A 23,487-nucleotide genomic window follows, 5' to 3' on the forward strand; every position below is an offset into this window, starting at 1 on the left:
TCGAAAAGTAGCGACTTGCAAACTCCGCCAAAACTGCACGAAACCTCTCCTCAACCGCAACACAATTCCATCACGGTTCTTGCCCGGCGAAATGTGCTAACCTGTATCGACTGGTCCAAAAAGTACTCCTCACCATTCAAGTGACATTGCTGAGCCACCGTCACTAAAAAAACAGAAATGGCTCCGCCCAAAGACTCGCGCTCACCATCTCCTGCAGGAAGTCACGCTGCGCGAAGACGGAAAGATGATGAGCGACGTGACCGCGACCGCGACCGTGACCGCGACCGTGACCGCGATCGCAATCACCGCCGACGCTCTCGCAGTCCGGATGTAGGTGGTGTCCCAGTTCATGATCGGGGTCGCCCCGCTCGAGCTGAGTTTTCTGACATGCGTTCTGCTCCCCAGCGCCGATACCGTGAACGCGAACGCGAACGCGACCGTGATCATGACCGCGATGGTCGGGATCGCGACTCGCATCGCTGGAGAGACCGTTCCTTAGACCGTCGAGATGATGACTACTACCGGGGTTCACGCCGGGATGGGGGAGTAAACCGTGACCGCCACCGGTCACGCGATCGTGGCCCGGAGCGGATACGGTCCCCCGACCGCCGTGGGCAACGTGCTGGAGATGGCAGGCGGGGCAATTCCCGCGACCGCCGACCCCGTCCGGATGACTCTGCGGATTCCGCTTCCCGCCAGTCGCGCGGCCAACCGAAAACAGAACCCGTGGCAAGCAAAGAAAACGAAGTGCGTACTCCCCCGTGTCTACCATCCCACTTCACCCCGGCTGACGGTTTAAAAAACTTGCAGCCAGCTAAGTCTACACCGACCCAAGCGCAGTCCGAGGCGGAGAAGAAGGCCGAGCGCCTGCGCAAGCTCCAAGCGATGAAAGAGAAGCATGCACTGAAAGAAGCTAAAGAGACTGATGTCACTGCCGGGAGTACCAGAATGCTTCTAGCTGAGATGGATCAGAAAGCTAGTGGTCACCCCACCACGAACAGCCCTGCCCCAGAGTCGCCCGCAACCTCGGCACCGTACGCTGGTAAATTTGATCCCAAAGCCATTGCACGCAACGCCAAAGCGGCAGCCGCGCGATCTCAGTCTCCCACCAGACTTGGCGATGTAAAGTTGGGCGCGACCGGCGTAAAAGCGCCGAGTATGAAAACTGAGACCGACACAAAGGATGGCGGTCTTCTCCCGGCCAACAGGGCGGTCAGTGCTTTCGGTTTCAACAAGACTACTGACAGTCAAAAGTCATATTCGAAGCGCAAGCTGGACATGGACGACGAGGAGGTCATTAAGCGTAAACTCGTCAAACTGCCTGACTTTGTCCCCGAGCATGCTGACGATACTCCCAACGTTGACGGCGATGCCGAGGAAGATGGGGCAGATGATCTGGATTTCCTCATGGCGCGGAACGAGGAAGGAATGGCCGAGGCTCACCGTGTCCTTCAGGAGAGGCGCGATGAACAGATCCAAAAGGATGGCATGGCCATGGATGTCGACGCCGAGATGCCCAACGGAGACGCCAAGGAGGAGCCCACGCCACCGGCAGCGGATGCTACCGCGATGGATGTTGACCAAGACGTTGACCCCTTGGACGCATTCATGGCGGAGTTAGAGCAAGACGGTCCTGGTAGCACTGACGCAAGGCCCAACAAACAACAAAACGGAAGGAAGAGTTTTGAACCTGAGACATACTTCAGTGACGACGACTACGGCTATGAGGCGGACAAGGTTGACCCATCTTCCATCTTGGCCATGGCAGCCAAGAAGAAGAAGAAGGATATTCCGTCTGTGGATTACAGCAAGATCGAACTCAACCCGATTCGAAAGAACTTTTGGGTCGAACCTCATGAACTCAGCCAAATGACCGAAGAGGAGGCAGCCGAGCTGAGACTGGAATTGGACGGCATCAAGGTTTCGGGCAAAGACGTTCCTAAGCCCGTCCAAAAATGGTCCCAGTGTGGTCTAACTCGTCCTATACTGGATACCATCGACAAGCTTGGCTACGAGAAACCGACGCCAATCCAAATGCAGGCTCTACCTGTCATTATGTCGGGGCGCGATGTTATTGGCGTCGCAAAGACGGGGTCTGGCAAGACGATGGCATTCCTTCTTCCCATGCTCCGTCATATCAAGGATCAAGACCCGGTGAGTGGTGATGACGGCCCCATCGCCTTGATCATGACGCCTACTCGAGAGCTCTGCACCCAGATCTACTCGGACTTGGTGCCGTTTACGAAAGTCTTGAAGCTGCGCGCTGTCGCCGCCTATGGTGGAAATGCGATCAAGGACCAGATCGCTGAGCTGAAACGAGGAGCCGAGATCATTGTCGCGACCCCAGGGCGGATGATTGATCTGCTCGCGGCGAACTCGGGTCGCGTGACCAATCTCAAACGCGCGACGTATTTGGTTCTGGACGAGGCAGACCGCATGTTCGACATGGGCTTTGAGCCTCAGGTAATGAAGATTTTCAACAATGTACGGCCCGATCGGCAGACGATTCTTTTCTCAGCTACAATGCCGAGAATCATTGATGCGCTCACCAAGAAAGTCCTGCGAGATCCTGTCGAGATTACCGTTGGCGGCCGGAGTGTTGTGGCACCCGAGATCACCCAATCCGTTGAGATCATCGAGGAGAACAAGAAGTTTTTCCGACTGCTCGAGCTTCTCGGCGATCTGTATGCCGACGACGATGACGTGCGTGCCCTGATCTTCGTTGAGCGGCAGGAGAAGGCGGACGATCTTTTGCGTGAGCTTCTCCGGCGCGGCTACGGATGCATGTCGATTCACGGCGGCAAGGATCAGGAGGATCGTAACTCGACGATTTCGGACTTCAAAAAGGGCGTTTGTCCTATCCTCATTGCAACATCAGTGGCGGCGCGGGGACTGGACGTCAAACAGCTCAAGCTGGTCATCAATTATGATGCTCCAAACCACCTCGAAGACTATGTACACCGCGCGGGACGTACCGGGCGGGCGGGCAACACAGGCACAGCTGTCACGTTCATTACGGAAGACCAGGAGAACTGCGCTCCCGGCATCGCCAAGGCCCTTGAACAGAGCGGACAGCCGGTTCCTGAGCGTCTCAATGAGATGCGCAAGTCGTGGAAAGAGAAAGTCAAGAGCGGCAAGGCCAAGGACGCCAGCGGCTTCGGCGGAAAGGGTTTAGAGAAGCTTGACAAGGATCGTGAAGCGGCCCGGTTGCGGGAGCGCAAGACACACAAGGCCGAGGGCGAGGAGGAGGATTTCAAGGAGGAAGAGACGGAAGAGGATGCGAAGAAGAAGGACAAGGCCAAGTCAGCTATTGAAGCGGCTGCTTCTGCCATCGTCTCCCGTGACTCGCAGAAGACTGACGCGGATGCCAAGGCGGTTGACGTCGTCGCCAAGAGTACCCCAGTCAGCACCGGCAAAGGTGGTGGTGCTCTGGACAAGGCTGCTTCGGCCATCAGCGAAATCAACGCCCGCCTGGCCCGTGCCGGTCAGCTTCGGCCAGGCCAGCCGATCGACAACAAGGGGCCGGACGCGGGCGCCTTCCATGCAACTCTTGAAATCAACGACTTCCCGCAGAAAGCTCGGTGGGCCGTCACCAACCGCACCAACGTGGCTAAGATTCTGGAGGCTACGGGCACATCGATCACGACCAAGGGCACTTATTATCCGCCGGGCAAGGAGCCGGCACCGGGAGGCGAGCCGAAGCTCTACATTCTCATTGAGGGTGACACGGAGCTGGTGGTTGGCAACGCCCTTTCCGAGCTCACGCGGTTGCTGAAAGAAGGCACTCTTGCTGCTGCAGACGCCGAAAGCCGGGCGCCTGCCAGCGGCAGGTATACTATTACATGATAGAGTTCTGAGATTGGAGCAGGTACGGGCAACTGGTAGTGGCGGGGTAACTGGCGACGAGGTGTTGACAGGGCGAACCGGAGTTTCTCTAGTGGTTGTCCAGTGTGGGCATTGTTTGCATTTGAAAGGGTTAGTGGCGTCAGTTTGATGCCAGAGTAGATATGATAACTTTCCGGGCTCAGTTTTACCGTGTTATAAAGACACGATTTCGGACACATCTTCGGAAAGGGCCTGGGTGCGCTTTCATACAGCAAGACTAACGTTGATACCAACTCATCCCGTAAGCTAAACCGCAACGCCAACGCAGCAGCAACTCGGAAGTACCCAATGACACAGAGACGCCTCTTCTCTCGCACTAGGAACCTTCGCTCGAGGCTTTGTGAAATGCAAGTCCACGCGTGACCAACCCAACCAACCACCATCACGAGGAGCAAACGATTTAGAAAACGGTTGACACAATGACGCTGTAACATGAAATTCCGCTTGCGTGCTTGCTTGCAGGGTCCTAATCGTGCCTGAGAGCGCCAGCGCCCTGGTCCATGTCCCTACGCCGTCTCTCCTCCTCGCTGGCCTGCTTGAGCGCGACGGAATCGGTCATGGAACGCTGCGCGTCGAGCCCGGCTTTCAACTTGCCCCCGCCTTGCTTGCTCTTTTGGAAGCGCGCCTAGGATTAGATAGAGTTAGTGGATGAGAGACACGGGTTGCGGGTTTGTAAACTATATTTGTATTGTATATAAGCAGTGCAAAGGGGGGAAGGGGCTGTTGTTGCTTGCCTCGGCTGCGAGGGCGGCGTTGGTCCTGGGATCGCCAGCGCCGTCTCCAGAACCTTCGCCCCCGCCCCCGCCCCCGCCGAGCGTCCGGGGCGGCCCGCCTACCCTGGTGGGTTTCCTGGAGGAGGCGGTCGGGGGTACCGAAACGGAGGACGGACCTGCTGCCGGAGCGGTGCCGAGGCGCCGGCCCGGCTGGGAGAAGGGATCGGATTTCTCGGTGCTGCACAGGTTCCCCATGGTTGGGTGTCTGATGGGTGGGTTGATTTAAGTTCGGTATACGTTTTGTGCACAGAGGTATGTGTGGGATAGATCTTGGATAGGCAAGGTAGGTATTTGATAAGATAGGTAGTCACGGTATGTAGCTCAGCAGATGTTCAGACGACTTCATCTCATGTACTGTACCAACCAGATCAGCATCCGCGATGTTTGCATGCATGGAGGGAGGTATCCGTACATGTGGGAGGTTGACGTGCCCCACCACAAATGCACCTGGCTCTGCAAACACGTGTGTTTGTATGAGGTACCTTAGCTTCCCGTCAGCATTGCACTCCCCATCTTGTCCCGGCCTGGAAAGTACATTTCGACCCCTGGTCATCATGTGTGGACGAAGAAGCACGTCTGAATGTAGTGAGTATGTACGGAGTATACACCCTACCCTTTTCCATAACCGAATGAGTAATGACCTATTAGCACTCGAGGCACTCTGTACTTTGGGGTGGTGATGATCTACTTAGGGTAGGGCTCCACTATTGTTCTCTAACTCTTGCAGGACCCCCACTCTGCTCCATCATGTCATTGTCCAAGGCACAGCCGACTCGGGAAGGTGCACACTCGTTCAAAAATTGTCGGCTTCAACAGTTTTCAATTCAAAATTCATGAAACTCAATGCGCTTCTGCCACAAATTGAAAACATACCTAAGCAGCAAGTGAATTGGCGCATTTGAACGCGCTCGTGCTCGTCAGCGCAAAGTCTGTTCAGTTGCCTAGGTAAGATGTAACGTTATGGAGAATTGGTAAAGAGAGGAAGGTCCAAGAAGCGTTGACCCGGCCTGGCCGTAGAGGTTCTCAAAGTGCGGTGCAAAATCGTTGACCTTACCCGCGCGCCGGCCCACACAATCACCAAGACACCAACTGGGCGGGCCACTCTGCTCAAATCCTCGACATCGACTGAGCACAGCCGCTTGTTGCCCATAGCTCTCTCTCTGCCCTCGCCCTGTCGTCACCTGGTGCCTCATTTGATCTTCATCATCGCGGTCCGGAATTCAGCCGTCCGGCTCCAATTGCCCACGGTCGATACCGGCCAATCCCAATCACTCCCGTCGACTCGCAGCCAGGGCAGCTGGGCAGCCCCGCCATCGTCCATGGACCATTCCTTCGACTCTGCCACCCGCTTTCCCGGGAACGGGGACGGCTTCCACAGGCACTCGCAGAGCACCACCAACCATCTCGGCCTTGATTTCCAGTCTATGATGCCGCCGCCGCCCAAGCCCAGCGATAGCGCCCGAATGTCCGCCGGCGGCAGCAGTACCACCGGCGCCGCCTCCTCGGCCTATGAATCGCATGACGACCTCTGCGTTGACCACTGCATGGGCGTAGGACTCTACAACGGCTTTCAGCAGTTCAACCACCGCGGTGGCCAAACCACAGCCCACGCCCGCTGGGCTCGTGAGAACGCCGTCTCCGGCTATGAGTATTCGCTCGGCATCGGCGCCATGCCCATGCAATTCCGCAACCACTATGCCGGTCCCCAGTCTTCAAACCCTTACCAGCAGTCATGGTTCAGTCACAATCTCGACTCTGCCGTTCGGTGCAGCGACGAAGACTGTCAGTCAGTTGGCGACATGAGCTGCTGCGACAGCCACTGCACCATGACGGGTAAGTGCACCGACATCGCCTGCGCCGACACCGAGGACGCCTGCACCGATCAGAACTGCCCCTCGCGCCCCGGGCCCGTTCCCTCGTCCGAGGTTGTTAACGGGGCCGCTGCTCTCATCTCCATCAACCATGCGCCAGAGGAGCCCAGCGATAACTTCAATCTGCAGCATTCCGGTGAGCTTCTTACCTGCTTTACCCTTGCTTTGTCTGCTTTACTCATCATCCAGGCATAGTGATGGGCGCTATGGACTTCAGTCTATCCGGTAATGCTCAGCAAGACTATCTGATGTCTTCTGGCCTCCTACCGGGTCCGGTGGGGAGTATCGCAACCCATCTGCTAGTTGCCCACGGCGACGCAGACTCGGCCAACTGCACGAGCCCGTGTCCACTCAATGATCCTCAGAACTACCCCTATTGTCATCTACCCGTTTATAGCAATCCCTCTCCATTCCACCAATATGACTCCGTTGGCTCAGACGGCCAGATGAATCACGGTTTTGTCGAGTGTGGAGCTGAGTTCCACGACCCCGAGTCGTTTCTAGCCCACTTCAACTCCCAGCACAGGCCTCATTTCACCGGCGCCGTGCCCAACTTCTTCCGCTGTTCGGCAACAGGGATGCACCGCGCGACCGAGCTGACTGCGGCCGAGTCCATGTCTCCTCCGGCTACGCCCCTGGATACATCCGATTCCGGTGCATCTTCAGGGACCCCATCCCCCTTGACTCCGCTGTCCAACAGCCTTGAGATGACAGATGTCAAGCCCAAGAGGTCATCCCATGTCCGGGGTGCGTCTGTCGTCTCATCAATAAGCAGCTCTGCCAGGCTTGGGGTCGAGGAGGAGCATAGGTGCCTCTGGAAGGAGGAAGGGTCCTCCGACATCTGCGGCCAGACCTTTTCGGATGCAGAAGAGCTATTCAAGCACGCATCCGAATGTCACATCAAGCACGCCCAGAAAGGCGCCCAAGGCTTCCGATGCGGGTGGGATGACTGCCCACGCAGCGAGCCTGGCGCCGCCGGCTTTCCGCAGAGAAGCAAGATTGAGAGACACATGCAGACTCATATCGGCCGTATGCTACATCAGAAATCCCCTCCGCTCTCCGGTTGCCGCTAACATCGTCGTCTTAGATAAACCACACATCTGCCCAACATGTAACAAAGGCTTCTCAGCGAAGCAAGCCCTGACTCAGCACATGTTCATCCATAGCAACGAGAAGCCGTTGGTATGCAACATTTGCAACAAGGCATTCAGATACCCAAGTGCTTTGAGTAAGTAAATACGACGCTCTAGGGCGCGCCTTCTGCCACTCTCTCCGAGTGCTAACATCACTTCCTTTCCAGCTATGCACCAGCGGGTCCATTCCGGACTAAAACCCTTGAAATGCCCTGTTTGCGGAAAAGGTTTCAGCGAGTCTTCGAATCTTTCGAAGCACAAGCGCACCCACGAAGTCAAGGGCCGCTTCACGTGTACCGTTCCCGGGTGCGACCGCAACTTCCATCGCCAGGACCAGTTGCGTCGCCACATGAAGACGCACCAGAAGGACAACAACAGCAGGCCAGCTTCAGCTTCCGAGTCTGGCGTCGAGGGTATATACGAGCAACTCCCCCAGAGTTGAGACTTGTTCCCACACATGGCCTCTTTGTGATCTCAAAAGTGCCATGGGGTTCAGTATCACAGCCTGAGCCGTGGCGGAAGAAGCTGCGGCGACAGATCCAAGGAGAGAGGCTCGAAGCTGTGAACTGAAGTATTGGTACAGGCGCAGCATCCTTCAGCTGGGTGCAGAGAGGGGGGGTTAATACGGGGATATGAAGCCGCAATGTTGTCTCTAGTTGCTGGTTATGCATCATCCCTTTGGCGACGCCGCTGCCATAATGCCCGCCGGGCAGGGTTGAGCGGCTTCGACGGTTGAGGCGGTGAATTCCTGAGAGAGCGGCTTTGGCAGGGAGCTAGCCGCTGTGGATTGATGAGAGGCTATCAGGAATGGCCGTTATTATGTATGTTGGCTCGGGATCCGATGATATCATGACGGGGACAGGCGGCGTCAGAAAAATGGGTTCTGCGTATGACAACCCCTTTGGTCAGTTAGAACTCAGCTACTCCTGTTAGCTAGAAATAAAAGCCGGTGCGGTAATTGAAGAGGCCAGCTGTCGGGTACCCGTGGTTGTGCTAGCGTACTACATATTCAAGAGGTTCGGTGATAGTGTGCTAAAGAGCTACTGGCTATTTGTGTCGTAGTGCGGCTTGCAAGGGGAGACAAAACAGTTTCCACACGTGATGTTAGTTACGGTCAGAGTAGTCGAGCTCTGTTAGGGGCAATACATAGTCGGCAGGGTATTTCCACATGCAAGATCTTTGCTGATTGCGCTAACAGCAGGTACGATTCGTCCTCTTGTAACACCTGCACCTGACGAGCGGTCACCCATTTTCAGCGTGACAGCTCAGAGTGCCGACCGATAGCGAGAAGAGGTCACCGGCAGCCGCTGCCGTCGTGGCAAGGGCAGTCACAACTCCCTCTCGGCCCAGCTCTGAATCATGCCCTCAAGACTAGGCTCGTACTGCTTGAGCGTGACCTGGCCGGTAGCCTCGTCCAAGTAGGTATTTGCCTGTACAAACACCTTCCTCGGCTGCTTGTTTTTGAGCACCACGTTCCGCACCTTGGTGCCCCAGTAGTCCATCCCAACGGTGGACATGTCCGTGAAGAACTTCGAGCCCGTCTCCACGTCGGCAGTAGACTTGTAGACGTGGAGCTTCTGAAGGAAGTCCCCGACGGCTGAGGGTTGGTCTGTTAGTAAGTGCCCCCCCACGAAATTCACCGAAAGAGTAAGGTACCTTTTCTGCCGCTCGTCAAGATCTTGGACCGATCAAGCCTAATTGTCAGGTCGGACAGGTCCTCTTGCTTGTATTCAAGCTTGCAGAAATCGTCCCCGGCCTCGAGGAACGACTAGCCAAGATCCATTAGCGAGCAATCCCGTAGACTGTGGACGAGAGCGTTTACCTTGAGGATAGCAAAGCGAGCCTGGCAATGAGGCTGTCCCCACTTCTGGCTCTTTGGATCCCAGAACTCGATCGAGGTCAATCCTGCCCTCGCCATGCTCAGGTAGGAGGCGTAAAGTACGTCGCCCGCCTCGCCGTCGATATCGGTCGTGCCGTCACCGAAACCAAAAATCTTCAGAGCCGAGAACTCACAGCTTCATACATTGTGAGCAACCGTGACAGCTAAGACGTAGGCCTCATCACACTTACCTCAGATGCATGGCCACGAGCTCAGCTCGACATTCCTAGCTGGCGGTAAGCGGCAGCCCGCCAAACCATCTACAGGCACATACCTCATACGCGCCAGCAAGGCCGCCAAACACGGAGCCCCATGTTTGCCCAGGCTTGTACCACGTTGTGATGGGCTTCCCGGTCACAGGGCTGATTGGTGGGTTAGAAATGTCAAAGTTGAATTCACCAGGTGAAGTCTCCTGAAGGAGCTTGCCGCATCCATGGCCTAAAGCGACTTTGTTAGTATGCGCTAAGGAGGCTGCTTGAAATGGTTGTATCTTCTAACCGGTGAGCTCGTGAAGGCCGACCTGCACTTCAAAGGCGGCGTCACGGTACTTTTGATACAAAGCGAGATCCTCCTCAGCAATAAATGGGATCTTCTCGTCCGGGGCCTTCGCGCTCAAGACGTTACCTGTAGGCTTGTCAGCATTGGGCCGGCGCTAGCGCTACCGTACCTGATTGTATAGGCACGCAAACCCGGTTGCGGGAGACAAACCCAGGCTGACGTTTTTGAAACCCTCCTGCTGCCGGATGTCATCGTAGTTCGGGCTGCTCAAGTGTCAGTATTGGAATACAGGACTCGCCGGTTTAACCCAGATTTTACATGTTAATGCCGGCGGGAATTCCGGAACCTGCAAGGATAGGTCAGAGTTTCTGCTTCTGTTCGCGCCATCGCTGAACTGGGGCTTGCCGATGGGGCGTATTTAGGGGCATACCGCAAAATGTTAGAACCTCTAGCGAGGTGAAATCGGGGGATAGGAATTTATCCTTTTCGAACTCCTTCGACCATGGCAGCAAGGGGATTAGATCCGGAGCAGCACGTACAAGCTCCCCAAAGGCTTTGGTTCGGTCCACTAAGCACTGGCGTGAGCCGAGGCCTCTAAGCGCTCTTACCGCGACTCGGCGGAGGACTTACAATTGACAACTGTGACATTGGATGAGCAAAAGGCGCTTCTAGAAGTCAAACCTTGATTGGAAGCTCACTTACCTGCAGCAAACCCTTCCCACTCCCCACGAACGCCGGCGGGATCGCGGTACGTCTCGATAAATCCAATGTTGCATTCCACCATTGGGCCCTGGTCGCGGATCCAGAACCGCTGGCTGTCCTTGAAGGCCAGGAGCGAGCCCTCGTCAAACGACTTGGCATATGCGAGATGCATCTTCTCCTGTGTCTCGTTCTCTGCGTTTTCGGCCGCTTTTTTGATGTAGCCGGCGATAGTACCCATCTCTTGTGCATAGTCGCCGTAGACCAGTTGGATAGTCTTCCCGGCCAGCGGGCCGTCGCCAACGACATACTTGGTTTCCTTCCCGATATCGCCCCCTTCGCTGGGAACGCTCTTTGCGGCAGAAGCAATCAACAACTCAAAGACACCTTCATTAGTCTTGCGCAACCTGGTATTTTCCGGCAGGAGGCCCTTATCCTGCATCCAGTTGGCGACGACACCAATCTCGTCTTTGGTAATATCGGGGGAGTCGGGGTAGTAAGTTGTCAGGTGGCCCTCATCGGGGAAGCCGAGATGGAGGAGGCCGGGGTTGTCAGTTGAGAAGATGGCGCCCTTGGTGGCCTTGTAATGCTTCTCAGCCTCGGGAGAGACTGAAGCGAGGGAAGCGAAGACAGACTCATCGCAGCGAGGCACGAACTTGGAATCGCCAAAGCTCTTATAGTTGCCATTGTTGCCTAGGAACTGAGCTGCGTATTGGAGGAACGAGGTGAGGCCCTGCTCGTCGACGCCGGCCCTTTGCGCAAGCGCCTTCCAGTCACCGCCAGCACTTTTGTGCAATGCGATGATGAAGTCATAGATGGACTCGGATTCGGGCGAGACTTGTCGCAGCACGACCCTGGTGCCAGCAAACGAGGCTCTGCGAGGAGTGGTCAGCTCAAGCAGGGTTCGTCCAAGATTGAAGAACCATCTCTTTTTGATCACGCGAGCGGAATCACTTGAGCACTTTCAGGGCAGTAGCAAGACTCAGATAGTACCCGGACTACCTGGGTAAATAGGTAGTAGTCGTAAAATTCGCTTACTTGCTAATAAAGTGGGCGTAGCGCTTCTGCTTGTCGGACAGGGCAGTGAAGTGCTTCTCGATCTCGAGTCTCACGACTGAGGGCGGGGCATCGGCCAGATATTGGCTGAGCTCCTGTGCGTTCATGGTGAGAGAACGATGCGGTTGCTGCCTCGGGTGCCCAACAAGTCGGAATGACACAGATGCACGAGACGCAGGAGATTGGGAATACCAGATTGCAGCCTTGAGGCTTGAACTTGAGCTTGGAATCCAACGACTGGGCCTTAGACCGCGAGATCCAAGGGCGGAGAAAAGACACATCGGAATATCGCACGACAAACGCCCCCAACGCCGGCCTGTCTAGGTAAGTACGCCTTACTACGCTGGGGTAATTCGTACCGCCCGATCGGAGCCGATTCCCTCACAACTGCCTGAACTGGAATCTTGAGCTCCATTTCTGTGGCGCCTCAATCGGTTGCTGGTGGCGCCGAGCCACCTAACTTCCTAAAAGGTCTCGTCAGCCACAGTGATTAGTGAGGGGTAGTATGGATACCTCAGGTAGGTACCTCCGTACCGATAAACCGATATCCGTTCCAGTCAAGCAGAAGCTTGGGCCACAAAATTGAGGGGCAAAAGGTACCTTAGTCAAGAAGACTCACCAACAGAACAGAACTTGAAACCTCGATCCAATGCAGCAGCAGTACTCTCCAAAACCCATCGCCTACGAGATCGCATCATCATTGTTGGGTGATGTTTCTGCTGCTTCATGGGATCAATTCAAGCCTCGAGAAGAAATCTCTACAAGGTTAAAACCTGATAACTTCAGGGTGTGCCGCGGAGGATGAGGGGTGAACTACAGCTATTACCTAGGCCTCCGCTTCCACGGTCCGATGTTGCCGTGTTTCGACATAGAGAAACCAGCGGGATGGGGCAACTCCTCAAACGGGCCTGCACCGATACTGGCAGAGTCCGAACCAGACTGATGCAAACGGATTAATTGGGCATTTCCATGCCTTCCTTCACGTCGGCATGCATCAATTCGGCCCTGTTAACGTTGGACGTCATCTGGCATCGCCACAGGCTGCTGCTAGCCCGCCGCTAAGAGGTTGAGAGCATGAGCCAAGTCCTCAAACAGGCGCTTGGGTCGCTGGGCTGCATACGGGATGGATGCTGGCGGATACTGAAGCCAGGCTCCACAAAACGCTTCTTCTTTGGGCACCCGGGACTGTATGAACCGTGCATACGGTAGACAGAGTATCGGTGAACTCTCCACGATAATAAAAGCGGGCAACGACTGTCTCGTAGGAGGTCTGTTTCCAGGTTAATTGGAGGACAAGCTGGCCTGCAACTTCGTGTTGGTGGTTCGGTTGTGCTGACTCCTTCTCCGTTGTTAGGTTGCACGGCAATGCACATGGGAGATCGAACCAGCCTCGGCCGTGGTTGGAGATGCTATTGCGCGGCCAGTCAACGAATTGAGTCTTGGTTTTTTGCAGAAATGCTACAGCTGGTCAGGCGAACATTGTACACACAATACTGTACATGTTGGATGTAAGGAGGATCTAAGTGCCTCCGACACCGGTTTGTCCTACAAGGCAACCTGCCACACGACGATACCCCAGATATGGTCAGGTGACGGCAGTCCCTCAATCATACAAACTAGCATGAACTTGGGCCAAATATTGTCGGGAAACCGAAATGGTCAACTTGCGTGGAGTGCTAATGCACTTGGATGAATTGGCAAATTGCGCATGACGGGCTCAGTTTCCAACTGGCTGCAAAGCATGTTGGCATGCTGTCGGGTACTTGCGAGGTTTCAAATCCGGATGCATTGAGCGGTGAAGAGTGAAGACATACATAAACGAGAACTAGCTTGATTGTAGAGTAACTAAGGTAAACACCAGGATTAGGGTAAACGGAGCTATAAGAAAACACTACCTCCGTACCTTACCTTACCTGTAACGTTAAGGTAGGTCCAAACTTTAGGTACTATATACAGTACACATAACTCCCCACATACCCGAATTACGGTACATAGAAGGTTTCGTGTAAGTGGCTACCTATGGCTGTTATGGGAAGCCATTTCCGATGCCGTGGCGTTATACATACATGTATGTACATACCGTCATAGGATGATTTCAGATGGTGTCGCAGTAAAACTGGTGGAAATCCGTCCAAGCGGTGTATTGTCGCGGGAGGGCATGAGTTTGTTCCCTCCCGATGGTCACGGAAGCCGAGCCGAGTGGGGCCGGTTTCTGCTGGAGGCGTCCCGGAGCCTGGGAACGCCAGCACAGAGTGGGGCAGCGCAAACGAGAGACGTCACGCGGTCCGTGGGGTTCTTTCGGAGGGCTTGGGGGGGTAAGGTACGGAGTACCTTCCAGAAGGTACTGTACCTTATGTACTGTACACACACTACACTGGGTATGGCATGTCGAGCTGCAAGACGCCTCAGGATATGTTTATGGTGTTAAGACGCCGTACACTTGCTGAAGGCTATGGAGGTTAAGCATCCCAGTTTCCGAGTTCCCGCATCTTCGGCGTGAGTCTTTGACTAATTACATTACAGACCCAAGGCTAATGCGTCCATGCGCAGGTCATCTGGATTCTGGGTCGTCCACGGAGCTACTTACTAGGTACGTTTGTGTAACTATCGTATTGTACAACGCAGTAAATAATGGAGGATGTTGCACTGCATATGCTGCGGGATGGCGTTTTCATGGAGAAGCCAGAGTACTGAATGTACGGTACTGCAAGGCATGGGAATCACTGCATGGGTTGGAGCTGTCGCGGCGGTGCGTCTCGGCTTCCAAGTTGCCAAAGTTTTGCACTTTTGCCAAGGGGGACCCCCACGTCCCCGCCAAAGCCCATTTGGGGAAAACCGTTTCCATCCCCACTGAAATTTCTTGGTACTGAAGGAAATCACGTAACCGTATTCGTACACACTCGGTACCTTATGTAAGGTACTGCATAGATTACGAAGTGCCTTTCTGCGTTCACCCTGTGACTCCTATTCTCCGGCAAGCTAGATAGAGAACGAGAAGAATTCTTTTTAGTTGGTCCTAGGTTAGAAAGCCAGTTGGCTATTTGCAATCCATGAAGATGACTGCTTTCCTGCCTAGTCGTGTTTCGAGGACACTGGTCGTTCACTGACAAACGCCTGGCGTTTGCTCCCCCACATCTACTTGATCTAAACCAGTATAGTCAATACATACTTTGTTGAACCCAATCCATCCAAGTCCGCATCTCTCTAGGGAATGTTCCTGGGCTTCCAGCGCTAAGGTACGGTAAGGTACGGATACGCTACTCTTTGGCTGCCGTCGTGTACAGTACACCCTCCATGTGGAATCGAGGTGTCATGGTAACTGCGTCAGGTTTTGCGCTCTTTCCGAGCACCAATAGGGTTCATGGTTCGTTTCGAGAGTTCCTGCCCACCGCATGCATTGACAGTGATGTAAAGTACCATCAAGTACTTCCAGTTACAGTACATGCAATGCCAGGCAGCGACTACTGGGATTGATAGTACAGGATTCAGTGTAATTCCTTGAGACCCAGTTGTGGCCGTGGAGAGCTTTCACCTAGCGTCACTAGGATTGTATTTGTACTGTACAGTACCTTGTCCTGTGTATATAATCCGGCACTTTGTGTTATACATACATGCTGGTACAATACGCTACATGTGCTCTGTATGTACTGCACAGTACATAGAAGTACTTGTATGTACAAATACGTTCAATAGTCAGCGCTTCGTTCAGTACGGAGTAACCGCCGCTGAATTTCAAGGTGTTAGTTGATGCCCCCAATGCCCCAGCCCGCCGGTCCGGCCCAGGTACCCATGGTGACAAACAGCCCAGAGAAACCAGAAGTCATCGCATGACCGGATTAGAGTTCTCAGGGCGGAGCTATAAAATGACCTTGGTCCCGCCATTTGATCTGACTCGTTGTCTGACCCCTGATTCTTATAAAGCTTCCTCTTGGTTACTTTCTTGGTTGGACTTGGATTTGGGCTCCATGTGGTTTCGCTTCTCTCGTGTGCTATCACAGTTCTTAACCTCCTGTTGTTCCCTCGAAGTGTGCACTTGCCAGTCTCGGTATTGCCAGTCTCGGTAGCGCCAGCCAATATTTCCATCGAGCCTTCACTTACACCTACACATCTTTACCTAATTGGCTTGGCAGTGCTCCGTGGCCACGCCTGGTCACGCCTGCCTCGCTCATCGTACACTAGACGCATACCATTGCAATATGCAATAGCCTCATCCTTCCGTATTCCCAGTGATACTCTCGCCTTCTCTTCCAGCATCCCTGGTCTCCACGTCCCACACTCGACTTGAATTGCTACACCATGCTCTCATACGACACCCCTGTGTCCGTGAACGGGCAGACTTCCTCTCCATCGGGCAGCATCTCGGCCTCACACCAGAGCGTTCCATCCACGCAAACGAGTGTACGGCTCCCGACACCGAACCTCTCGAATGGTTCGGTCAGCAACAGCGTGGCAGTCTCCAATGGCTCGCAGGAAATGGGACACCACATCTGGCTCGTCACCGGGCCCGCGGGGTGTGGGAAAAGTACGGTAGCAAAATACTTGTCAAACGCCTTGCAACTACCCTACATCGAGGGCGATGAGGTAAGCCTCGTCCGTACAAGAGCTGCAGTGATCGAATCCCAATGCTCACCATAACCTCTCGCAGTATCACCCACAGGCCAACATCGACAAGATGAGTGCCGGCATTCCGCTTACGGACGCGGACCGATGGGACTGGCTGACGGCTCTGCGGGAGGCGGCGATCCACGAACTTGACCGGGGCAACGACGGCGTAGTGCTGACGTGCTCTGCTTTAAAGCGCAAGTACCGCGACGTCATCCGGGTGGCGCCCTACTTTACTCCGAATCTTTACCTGCACTTCATCTACCTCGACGCTCCCGAGGAGCTCCTCCTGCAAAGGGTGCTCGCGCGCAAGAACCACTACATGGGCGCCAACATGGTTCACAGCCAGTTTGAGGTTCTCGAGCGACCGAGGGCGGACGAAACCGACGTCATCACCATTGACGTCAGCCGGCCGGTCGAGGAGGTCATGGCGGATGCCTTGAAACGGGTTCGGCAGGTCATGGACGGGATCAAGGCCGATTCGCAAGAATCGGCCGCCTAAAGAACCCATTACGGGATAGGGGAGGGGCAAATCGAAGTCCGTTGTTACGTTGCATTCGATTATTATGGAGTCGGCGTTGATATTACACCATCAATTCTTTTCTGGGACTGGGTTTGCTGTGGTTGCTCTTCCTCTGGTCATTACCTTCCTCCTCCGGCGCACGGTTGGGGGAACAGGAAGGCAACAGGGCAGTGTGTAGAGGGTGCCAATTCCTCTCCACCTGTCGTTTCGGAGGAGCTTCATTCGCATCGTGGGTAGGTGTAGGCCACAGGGCCTCGATCTTCCGTGCTTGGGCGTTCAAATAGGGAGTGAGCAATGGTGCATAGGGATGGCAGTCGGGTTAGGGTAACGACACCGCGAGTATTAGCCCAGCGCAGGGCATGAGTCCATAGATTTACTGAATTCCAGTTTCGCGTGATGCCGTGCGAGAATCAAAATGCATTATTCGTATTGCTACTTACAGTTGGCTTGAGTCCATCTCCGGCCGTTCCCGTTCCACCGAATGTTTGTGTGAAACCTGCCCCCTTTTTCAAAATTTGATATCGGCTAGCTTTTGGTAGCGACCCCTATTCTAAACTTTCTTCTCCCACGCCTCGACTTCTCAACGTAAATAGACGGCTAAAAAAACAAGAGGGCACAAAACTACTGCCGAGGCCAGAATGGACTCCACACGTCGAAGCACAGCGATATGTATGGATAGTGCACGAAAGTACGTGTGCCTGGGAATTTAGCCATCCGATTCATCCATCACCTTCGCTGTAAACCTCGCCTCCAGCCCACTTGGACAATGACCAACCAACCCCCGAAGCGGCATCTTTCTATCTCACCGCGAACGGGGCTCTTATTAAGGTCTTGACGTGCCCCGGTTAAACTGGCACCCGCTGTACATACACTACACCACAGGGCGGCTTGGCTCTGTTCCTCGCTCCCGTGTACCTGGAATCGCTTGAGAGACCGACAGGGTCTGCGCAGAGTAGTGTTTATACATACGGTAGTGCATGCTTGGCGGGCGCCGGATTACTAGTAGGCCGGTACGTTGAACGTGGTGGTTTGGGTAGGTATGATGAATGTGAGAACGATGCCGCGCAGACAAAAGACTGCCGTGGACTCCGAGGAAGCACCAACCACGGAAAAGGTTATGAATAAAAATCACTAAGCAGACGGACCTTCTGGGACTGAGCTCCTTAATTTAGCCCGGTACGTACGTAAACCGCCTCAGATGTACAGCATTGTATTTGCTTGAAAGGGTTTAGAAAACGCATGTTGTGTATCGGCCTGTACTTGGCTGGTAGCTTACACCGCTTCAGAAGTAACAGAGAAGAAGAGCGGGGGAAAGAGGGGCGGGGAGGGTAGAACACGCTCCTCCTTGGTCAAGAGGCAGCCTGGGTGACACGGTATGCGAGGGGCGGGAGTTAGGAGCGTCTTGTGGTAGCGACCGGCAATTATTAACGAGGAGGGCAGGTTGCAAGCGGTCCAGTGTGAAAGGTCGTACAAAGGGACAGCATCGCTCTCTGAGGAGAATATCGCCTAGCTTCGGGATCACGGAACACGACCCCATCACAAGTCTTCGAAAAATAGATCTCCTCGGGTATAATCGAATTTGTCGCTCTTTCTCTGCGTAGACATCGACCTGAGCCGCTGGCCTGCTTGATTCTAAAAACCAACATCAACGCTTGTATCCCGCTTGCTTTGCGTGTTCGCTTTGTGTCTAACTGAGTCAGGATGTCCACACGAATAAGGCGGCCGGATGACGGGCTGCTAATCCTGGCCACTGGCCGCATTTGTTGCGCCGCTTGCTGGCTGCGGCTCTACCGCAGGTGCATGACCATGACATCCGGCTCCTCGACAATGGCCCTCACAACCTCGGCTGCACGGGCCATGGTTGCGCCGTCGACGACTCGGTGGTCGGCACTCCAGCTGAAATTGCACACCTGCCGTCGCACCACCTTGTCCTCTTCCCCGGGCGTCGTGGAGAACGCTGGCACGGTGCGCATGCGGCCGATACCGAGGATGGCCACTTCCCGCTCCACAACCACTGGCGAAAGGTACGTTCCGCCGATATTGCCAATGTTGCTGACCGTGATGGTGCCCCCGGACATGTCTTGCGGGGAGAGCTTTCCTACTACGGCCAGGCTCTGCAACCTAGCAAGCTCGGCAGCTATACCGAGAATGTTCAAAGACCCCACGTTCTTGATGACGGGCACAAGCAGCCCGGACGGCGTGTCCATGGCGACGCCAATGTTGTGCTGGCTCCGTAGGACGAGCTTCGGTTTGCCGTTGCCGTTTGCGCTCTCGACATCGACCCTTGCATTGAGAATCGGATACTTGTATAACGCCATCGACACGGCCTTGATGATGAATGGGAGGTAGGAGAGCTTGCTGACTTGGCCGTCGCTCAGGCCAGACTTGGATAAGACTTTGTTGAGACGCCCACGCAGCTCGACGAGCGACGTAAAGTCGACTTCGTCGGCATACAGGAAGTGAGGTATGCTAAGCGAGCGCGTCATGGTCTTGAACATCATCTCCTGCGTTCTTGTTAAAGCAAGCGGTGTTTCCTTCTGCTCCTCGGAGCCCGGCGCTGCTGGTGACGAGAACATGCCAGCCGCAGGCATCGCAGGGGATGGCTGTGGAGGCGGCACCCGAGAAGGTGCTGCGTCCCTTCTCTCGACAAATCTGTAAATATCCTCCTTGGTGACTCTTCCGTCCCTGCCTGTTCCATTGATCTGTGAGATGTCGACTGACAACTCCTTTGAGAGATGCCTGACAGCGGGCGTTGCGAGTGTTGCATGTTTCCCTTTCTGTGTCGGTGCGTCTTGTGCTCGATTCTCCCTTAGCGCAGGTTCCGGTGCGTGAGTTGCTGTAGACGCGGGAACTGCATCTGACTCCCGATTGCTCTCCTGCTGCGCAGGCTCAGGCGGTGTTAGAGCCGCTAGGGCCTCATCTTTTGCGTCTCCCTCAATGTCGATGTCGACAAAGGCTTTCCCGACCTTGGCTACCTCACCGGCCTCGTAGTGTAGCTTCTTGACAACACCCGCGAAGCGGCTGGTAATTTCGACCGAGGCCTTGTCACTCTGGACTTCGCATAGCGGCGAGAACTCCTCGACACGAGCCCCAGGTTCGACGAACCATTGGATGATCTCGACTTCGACAATGCCTGTGAAGCAGATGTTGTTGTTAACCTTGGAAGTTCAGGCATAGGCAAGTCGCAGTGCTTAGCGCAAGCATACCTTCCCCAATATCGGCGAGCAGCACGGGCTTTACGACGCTGAGTGCACCTGTTGCGTGGAAGGCCCTTGCCGTCGGCGCAGACAGCGGAGAGAGCGGAGAGGGAGTTGGGGCGCGCAAGTGTCGAGACTGCCGACTGAGGCTACTGTAAAGACGCCATTGCTGGCGCACCGCGCGAGAACTCCGACTCCAGAACATGGTCGACAGAAGCATTCAATATCCAAACCTTTCTGGCTTGCTTACGGTTACATATTCAGAGTTTGAGTGATCCACGCGCGTCCGTCCCCTTGTCAAGGAAGGCACCTTGGTTTCTCAATCCCATGGCTTGCTACGGCTTATGGTCCTGCTGAATGACGTTGAGCCGAGCAGCCAGGGTCAGTCACGCAAACCCCGCGAATAACCGCTCCCGGAATCCTCTTGGCTGATGCCCAACCCCAGATCCAAACGGAAGGCACCCCCACAGCAGCAGTGGAGATGGGCTGATCGCCGGGCGGACAACAGACGAGGTGAGAAGGGAGTGGGGCGCCAAGCCTTTTTTGCCGTGCTCTGTGTAAATTTCTCGGAGCGAGACTTGCAATTGCGACGATGAACATGATGTCGTCGCGGGGTCCATTGAGACACTGTCGCACATTTCCACCATGACCACCCGCGCCGGCATCCGGACAAGCACGCAGACAGTAACCTGCTTGCTGTGCCAATGGCGATCCTTCAGTGTGTCCTATCGCCGGCTGGCCGACAAGCCGCCTACCCCATCCCCGGACGCAAGTCAATCATCGCCGAGCATCGCCGCCCCGGGAAGCAGTCATGGCGCCGTACCGGAAGGACCGCTCGCCCATGCACCGCGATCATACGGCAAAAAGCTCAAGGAGTTTACCCCGACGCCGCTTGCGAGGCCAATTGGCATGAATTTTCCGCCCAGTGCCGGCCAGAACACTGGCGTCGACTCGCGCAGCATCAAGCAGCGCCGAGATGACTTTGTCAACTACGAGAAGCATCTCGAGCGCCGGGAATACCTGTGAGCCAAAATGTCACTAACTGCCTTGCAAAGCTCCCTTCAAGCTAACATCGATCCAGCAAATCCCAGATGGCACGTCCCTACTTCCGCGACTGGGTGAACCTTCAATTCTACGAGGGCAAGACGTTCCTTGCCCCGCCGCGGCTGTTTAGGGCCGATCTCTCGCTTTATTTCCCAAACTTGCACGGCCGGACCCTTGGCAAGACGCCCGCCGCCAAATCCGCGGATACGACGCCGCTGCTCGAGGGCCGCGCCTCGGTCGTGACCATCTTCAGCAGCATGTGGGCCGAACAACAGGCCCGCACCTTCACCGGAGCAAAGGAGAACCCTGCGCTGCACGAACTGCTCGGCGCCAGCGCCGGGCGTGCTCAGTTGGTGCAGGTCAATGTGGAACAGGATATGCTCAAGGCATGGTTGATCCGTTTGTTCTTGGGTTCACTGCGCAGGAGGGTCGGTAAGGAGAACTGGGACAAGTACTTCCTGGTACGGAAGGGCATTACAGACGAGATCCGCGAGTCCATTGGGTTGCTCAACAGCAAGGTCGGGTATACCTACCTCGTGGACCACCAATGCAGGATCCGCTGGGCTGGAAGCGGTCCTGCCGAGCCAGGGGAGAGGGAGGGCTTAGTGAAGGGCTTGCAGAGGATCCTGGAGGAAATGAGCAAGCAAGGAGTTGGAGAGCACTATACGATGAAGCCTGTGGCGAAGAAAGCCGCGGAGCAGTAGGCAGACGGATACGGTTGCTGGACCGCGGACTGTGATACCCCATTTTGGTCAGTAACGCCCCTCCTGTAGAATACCCATAATGACTGTAAGAATCGATGGAAGAAAAGACTGGAATAGAACTCAAATGGCATGCCATGTTCGAGTAAACCATACTTGATCAAATATTCCAAGCAAAGGATCCGTGCTATCGTAGACCCAACTCCAGACGCCCTGAACCCCCAATTCCATGCCATGCTTTCCTAAATAGGGAGAAAACAAAGTTTGATACAGTGTGTGTGGCCCGTCGGCGTTCCCTTTGAACTCGAATTAAACATAACCTCCATCCCATAGTGCGAGCATGCGCTCCCCCCCATCACTTTCACAGGAAGAACCAAAAAACGAGGAAGCAAAACGCGATAAACGACCCCATGATGATGCCGTCCCGCCGCTTCTTGCTCGATATGCGCCCAATCAGCGTGTTGATCCCCGGGACGTGGCTCGCGGCGTGCGTGATGCGGCGGTTGATGTTTGCCAGCGTCTCGCGCTGCAGCGCGAAGCTGTCCTGCACCGCGTACGCCTGGCTCAGCACGCTGTCGGCCACGTCATGGCTGCGGTCCAGCCGCGCCCGCTCGTCCAGCATGTACTCGGCCTCGGCCGCCGCCGGGTTGGCCGCGCGGTAGGCCGATATGTCGTCCCGCACGCTGCCCAGCAGGTTGGCCCGCTCGCGCGCCTCCTTGAGCGCCCCCCGCAGCCGCGCCAGGTCGCGCCGGTGGTCCGCCAGCTTGTCGCGCAGTAGTGCCAGGTTGTTCTGCTTCAGCGCTGAGGCGGTCAGCGTCGCTTCGGAATCGAGAAGCCGGCCGAGCTGGGCAATGACGCCTTCGCGCTGTGTGAGGACGGGGGGGTTAGCTATGGAATGGACGAGCGGATCCCGGACATCAAGGAGAGTATGCGTCGGAGTCAGGAGTTGCTGGACTTGCCTTGTCTAGCAGCTCTTGCAGTTTTGTCTCGGTATTCTTCTCCTCCTTCGTCGGCTTCGGCGGTATGCTCGTCTGCGTAGAGAACTGCGAATATGTTTGCAGATATGTCTCGGTCTGTAAAATCCGGTCAGCGGAAAACCTCCGAGACTCGTTCAACCGAGATCCTGTTCCTCACCTGTGCCTCCAATGCCCGGGCCTGTTGCCTCAGCTGGGCCCAGTTGTGACCTGCTGTTGTCGCCATATTGCCTGCTGCAGCGGCGAAAAACAATCGTAGGGAACGGCAGCCGACAGCCTCCGAACGTCGGCGCCAAATTATGAATTCCTCGTCGAAAGAACTACTGTGGTCTCACCGATAGTGTTGTCTCTTGAGACGGAGGTTGAGTGTGGATCCTGTGTGGCTTTGAGTGCAAAGAGAGCGCCACAAGTAATTAAGTTACGTGTCTAACAAGAGCAAATGCACTTCGGCAGCTTGGGAACAAAGCCAGGGCAGACCGCTGGATCGAGATACGGACAACCTAAAGCTTGGCAACGATCCGGTAACGTAATAGAGCCGACTTGATGAGACCCTAGAATGGTGCAACAATGCTGCTGCCACTGTGGAAGATCGGGATGTCTCTGAAACTTGCAATCATGTTTTGTAACTCTGTCCGTGAATGTGGCGGTGCTA

General features: G+C 55.2%; 9 protein-coding genes across 9 annotated transcripts; 5 read left to right on the forward strand and 4 right to left on the reverse strand.

Moving 5' to 3' along the window:
• Positions 1-177: 177 nt before the first annotated feature.
• On the forward strand, positions 178-3,846 carry N656DRAFT_793818 (P-loop containing nucleoside triphosphate hydrolase protein; the record flags this gene model as incomplete). Its single annotated transcript, XM_064817209.1, has 3 exons — positions 178-330; positions 406-747; positions 811-3,846. The coding sequence occupies 3 exons, from the start codon at positions 178-180 to the stop codon at positions 3,844-3,846; spliced, it is 3,531 nt and encodes a 1,176-aa protein (XP_064674889.1).
• Positions 3,847-4,011: 165 nt separating this feature from the next.
• On the reverse strand, positions 4,012-5,050 carry N656DRAFT_773412 (uncharacterized protein). The gene is made up of 2 exons (XM_064814060.1): positions 4,620-5,050; positions 4,012-4,510 (listed from the first exon to the last, which is right to left on the reverse strand). Exons 1-2 carry the CDS (start codon positions 4,851-4,853, stop codon positions 4,352-4,354), a joined length of 393 nt encoding a protein of 130 aa, XP_064674890.1. The 5' UTR covers positions 4,854-5,050; the 3' UTR covers positions 4,012-4,351.
• On the forward strand, positions 4,946-5,435 carry N656DRAFT_28044 (uncharacterized protein). The gene has a single exon (XM_064809103.1). It carries the CDS (start codon positions 5,039-5,041, stop codon positions 5,336-5,338), a length of 300 nt encoding a protein of 99 aa, XP_064674891.1. The 5' UTR covers positions 4,946-5,038; the 3' UTR covers positions 5,339-5,435.
• A 542-nt stretch (positions 5,436-5,977) lies between these two features.
• N656DRAFT_698816 (uncharacterized protein) lies at positions 5,978-8,104 on the forward strand (the record flags this gene model as incomplete). Its single annotated transcript, XM_064810739.1, has 4 exons — positions 5,978-6,665; positions 6,725-7,558; positions 7,617-7,757; positions 7,830-8,104. The coding sequence occupies 4 exons, from the start codon at positions 5,978-5,980 to the stop codon at positions 8,102-8,104; spliced, it is 1,938 nt and encodes a 645-aa protein (XP_064674892.1).
• Positions 8,105-8,808: 704 nt separating this feature from the next.
• Positions 8,809-12,259, reverse strand: N656DRAFT_773415 (dipeptidyl-peptidase III). Its single transcript, XM_064814061.1, has 12 exons — positions 11,777-12,259; positions 10,742-11,613; positions 10,670-10,678; positions 10,470-10,607; positions 10,358-10,385; positions 10,250-10,302; positions 10,040-10,165; positions 9,816-9,979; positions 9,733-9,767; positions 9,485-9,677; positions 9,319-9,430; positions 8,809-9,259 (listed from the first exon to the last, which is right to left on the reverse strand). The coding sequence occupies exons 1-12, from the start codon at positions 11,899-11,901 to the stop codon at positions 8,991-8,993; spliced, it is 2,124 nt and encodes a 707-aa protein (XP_064674893.1). The 5' UTR covers positions 11,902-12,259; the 3' UTR covers positions 8,809-8,990.
• Positions 12,260-16,090: 3,831 nt separating this feature from the next.
• Positions 16,091-16,898, forward strand: N656DRAFT_698432 (gluconokinase-like protein; the record flags this gene model as incomplete). The annotated part of the gene is made up of 2 exons (XM_064810711.1): positions 16,091-16,375; positions 16,440-16,898. 2 exons carry the CDS (start codon positions 16,091-16,093, stop codon positions 16,896-16,898), a joined length of 744 nt encoding a protein of 247 aa, XP_064674894.1.
• A 1,808-nt stretch (positions 16,899-18,706) lies between these two features.
• Positions 18,707-20,321, reverse strand: N656DRAFT_698931 (uncharacterized protein; the record flags this gene model as incomplete). Its single annotated transcript, XM_064810747.1, has 2 exons — positions 18,707-20,052; positions 20,126-20,321. The coding sequence occupies 2 exons, from the start codon at positions 20,319-20,321 to the stop codon at positions 18,707-18,709; spliced, it is 1,542 nt and encodes a 513-aa protein (XP_064674895.1).
• On the forward strand, positions 20,276-22,033 carry N656DRAFT_29085 (uncharacterized protein). Its single transcript, XM_064809142.1, has 2 exons — positions 20,276-21,138; positions 21,198-22,033. The coding sequence occupies exons 1-2, from the start codon at positions 20,762-20,764 to the stop codon at positions 21,862-21,864; spliced, it is 1,044 nt and encodes a 347-aa protein (XP_064674896.1). The 5' UTR covers positions 20,276-20,761; the 3' UTR covers positions 21,865-22,033.
• N656DRAFT_773423 (V-snare-domain-containing protein) lies at positions 21,883-23,438 on the reverse strand. Its single transcript, XM_064814062.1, has 3 exons — positions 22,996-23,438; positions 22,821-22,934; positions 21,883-22,726 (listed from the first exon to the last, which is right to left on the reverse strand). Exons 1-3 carry the CDS (start codon positions 23,059-23,061, stop codon positions 22,223-22,225), a joined length of 684 nt encoding a protein of 227 aa, XP_064674897.1. The 5' UTR covers positions 23,062-23,438; the 3' UTR covers positions 21,883-22,222.
• Between the last annotated feature and the right edge of the window lie 49 nt (positions 23,439-23,487).

This window comes from Canariomyces notabilis (assembly GCF_033297395.1).
Source record: "Canariomyces notabilis strain CBS 508.74 unplaced genomic scaffold N656scaffold_1, whole genome shotgun sequence".
Classification (NCBI taxonomy): domain Eukaryota; kingdom Fungi; phylum Ascomycota; class Sordariomycetes; order Sordariales; family Chaetomiaceae; genus Canariomyces; species Canariomyces notabilis.